At 48.9% G+C, this 3,461-nt stretch overlaps 1 protein-coding gene across 1 annotated transcript in view; it reads left to right on the forward strand.

Annotated features, from left to right (window-relative positions):
* SKAP1 (src kinase associated phosphoprotein 1) overlaps positions 1-3,461 on the forward strand; it is a 114,832-nt gene that overhangs the window by 5,784 nt on the left and 105,587 nt on the right. The window contains exons 2-3 of the mRNA XM_017740567.1: positions 100-205; positions 3,321-3,346. Coding sequence (XP_017596056.1) covers positions 100-205; positions 3,321-3,346 — 132 coding nt within the window. The remainder of the gene's footprint in view (positions 1-99; positions 206-3,320; positions 3,347-3,461) is intronic.

A 3,461-nucleotide genomic window follows, 5' to 3' on the forward strand; every position in this document is an offset into this window, starting at 1 on the left:
CATCCCCTTTTCCCATCCCCCTTTTCCCAATCCCCCTTTCCCATCCCCCTTTCCCACTCGAGCCCGTATCCCTAATTTCCAGCATTCCCTGTTTTCCAGACGTTCACCTTTACCTGGCCGAGGGGCTTCGGGCCGAGCCCCTGAGCGCCGGCGCCCGCCAGCAGCGGGACGCGATTCTCGGCGCCTTCCGGAGGATCCGAGCCAGGTGGGATTTTCTCCATCCCTTCCTAACCCCAAATCTCAGGAATTCTGTCCCATTTCTGGGAATTCCTCGTGCTGGAGGAATTGGAATCTCGTGGGTGTTCGAGGCCGGGGGGAACGGGAGAGCTCTGGAAAAGTCGGCGTCGTTTCGGTTGGGTTGGCTCCGGTTCCGGAGCGTTCTGGCCCCGGTGTTGGTTGTGAGGAAGGAATTCCGGGATATTCCCTCATTTCAGGATGGGATTTTCTCCCCCATTTTTATTTTTTTTGAGGAAGGAACTCCTGGATATTCCTGATTTATTCCCTAAGTTCAGGATGGGATTTCCCCCCCTTTTTAGGAAGGAATTCCGGGATATTCCTGATTTATTCCATAATCTCAGGATGGGAATTACACGCCCCGATTTATTCCATAATCTCAGGATGGGAATTCCCCCCGCCCCCTTTTTTTATTTTTAAGGAAGGAATTCTCGGATATTCCTGATTTATTCCATGATTTCAGGATGGGATTTTTCCCTTCTTTTGAGGAAGGAATTCCTGGATATTCCTGATTTATTCCCTAAATTCAGGATGGGGAATTTTCCTCCTTTTGAGGAAGGAATTCCTGGATATTCCTGATTTATTCCCTAAGTTCAGGATGGGATTTTTCCCCCTTTTTAGGAAGGAATTCCGGGATATTCCTGATTTATTCCATGATTTCAGGATGGGATTTTTTCCCCCCCTTTTTTATTTTTAAGGAAGGAATTCTCGGACATTCCTGATTTATTCCGGATGGGAATTTCCCCCCCCCTTTTTTTTTTTCAAAGAAGGGATCCCCCCCTTAATCCCAATTCCATCAACCCCCTCTTCACCTCCTTTCATCCCCGAGCTCGCTCCCACCGCTAATTCCCTTTGGAGCCTCCTGGCTTGTTCCTTTCCGGAATTTTCCAGCCTTTCCCAGCCTGCCTGATGGAATTATCCCGCTTTTCCCATCCATTTCCTCCTGGATCCATCATTAACCTGAAAGCCGAGAGCCTCGGCGGTGCCGTGCTGAGCTCAGAAACGAATTTCAGCCGCTTTCTTCCCTAATGAGGAATTCCCAATCCCATTTTCCCGTCTCCTGGGGTTTTTTGCCCCTCCTGGAAATCTCATCCGGCATCGATTTTTTTAAAAAAACCCAAAAATTTAATGATTTTTTTCATGTTTATTTACCCAGACATTCAAATCCCGGCTCCAAAGCTCCCAGCCCAGCCCATCCCTTGGGAATATCAGCTCTTCCTTAACTGGGAAAACGCCAGGAATTTCATTGGGAGCTGCCTGGATTTTATGGATCCGGCTCAGAGGGAAGCAGGGTTTGGATTTTGGGGATTTTCCAGCTGCTCAAATCCCCTTAAACCCAAGTTTGCCCCGATTGTTGCATTTCTTGGGTGTTGCGAGGCCAAAAAATCCCAGAACATCCCGGAAAATTGGGAAAAAAAGAATTTGGGATGAGCTGTGGCTGAAGTTTTCTGCAGGAAGGGGTGGGGGAAACGCCGGGTTTAGGGAAAATATTGGGAAAAGAGTGAAATTCCATGGGTGAACTCCCCCAGGATCTGGCATTTCTGGGATTTATCCGAGATTTCCCTCAGCAGAGGCCGGGATGAGCTCGAAAAAAATTCTCTTCCCCCCATTCCCGATTGGATTTTATCCCAGCTTTTCCTTCCCAGCGTGAAAATCATCCAAGCGTGGAATTAAAGCCAAACCCTTGAGCTAAAATTGGAATTTTTGCTGTTTCTCGGTGCTGAAAAAGGGGAAAAAAAGCAGGAAAATCCAAGCATTTTTTGGCCTTTTCCCTCTGCCTTCCCGGAGCTGCTCCGGGAGGGAACGGAACTCAATTTTCCCCTTTTTTTAGGCCATTTCCCGGGATTAGAAATGACAGAGGTCGGGAACAAAGCCCCGGCGCTTTCACGGAGCGGGAATTGCGAGTGACAGAAAATCATTCAGGGAATGTTGGCACTAAAACGTGGCCAGGGAAGGCTCCCCAGGCAAAAATTCCCGGAAAAAAACCGGGATCGTTGCTGCTCTTGTTTGTTCAGGAGGTAAAAATATCCCGATTTTTGGGGGATGCTGGATTTTTTTGGGATTGGGGGAACACGGGGGTGTCTTAGAGCTGATGTTTCTCCGCTTCAATGTTGAACGATTGGAGTTTTCCATGGAAATGTTGGGATTTAAGGATGGAAAGAATGGAGGGAAAAAAAGCTGGAGCTGCTTTGCCCTCACCTGGGCCGGGTGGGGTCAGATTTTTGGGATTCAGGGATAAAATGCAGCAGCCAGGGGAGGGAGAAAAAATTCCTTGTGGAATTCGGGATCCGTTCCCAAGAGCATCCCGAGAAATTCCTGATTTTTCCCTCCAAAAGGCTCTTCCCAACCCAACATCCCGGGAAAGTTTCTCCTCCCTGTGGATGTTTGGAGTTTTTCCTGGTTTTTTTTTTTGATCCAGGCCCTTCATCGGAATTCCGGGGGCTCGGATGTTCCCGGGGAATCATTTCCTCCATGGAAGCTTTTAAGGAGGATCCCAATTGATTGGATTTTTCCACGCTGGATTCCACCGGAGCCCGTCTCGGAATGGGCCCTTCGTGCTTTATTCCCAATGCTGGGTCGGATTCCCAAATTTCCGGGATTAAAATGACTCCCAAGATTTGCCCGAAGTGGGAGAGAGAGGAAAAGAATCCCGATTTTTTTTTTTTTAATGTTAAATCCGTGTTTTTTTGGGGAACGAGCAGAGCGTGGCTCCCCCTGCACCTGCTGGGAATGAGCTCAGCAAAAACCATGGAATATTTTGGGCTTGGAAGTGGCTTTTAAAGGATTTGAGGGGGAAAAAAGAGGCGCAGGAATCTTTGTGTTTGGAGAAGGATCTGTTCCAGTGGCTGGAAATCCATGGAATTGTGCTTGGGAAGGGCCTTAAATCCCATCCACTCCCAGCCCTTCCCGCTATCCCGGCTTGGTCCAGGCCTGGCACATCCCAATTCCTCCTGGAATTCCTTGTCCCAGACACATTTCCCATTCCCTGAGTTCCTGGATTTTCCCATCCATCCCTGATTCCTCCGGCTGGAATAATCCCTGAGGAGAATCCTGAATTTTGTCTCTTTTCCTGTTTGGTTTTTCAGGTTCCTCCTGGAATTCCCATCCCGAGGTGAGTCCGCCTGGGAAAAGGCCTGGGAAGGGTTGGATTGGGAGACGTTCCCGGTGCCGAATCCGCAGGGAGAAGAGTTTGGAGGGAATTCATGGAAGCTTATGGGGTGGGGAAA

The sequence above is a fragment of the Corvus brachyrhynchos genome, unplaced genomic scaffold, assembly GCF_000691975.1.
Source record: "Corvus brachyrhynchos isolate BGI_N302 unplaced genomic scaffold, ASM69197v1 scaffold47, whole genome shotgun sequence".
NCBI classification, from domain to species: Eukaryota; Metazoa; Chordata; class Aves; order Passeriformes; family Corvidae; genus Corvus; species Corvus brachyrhynchos.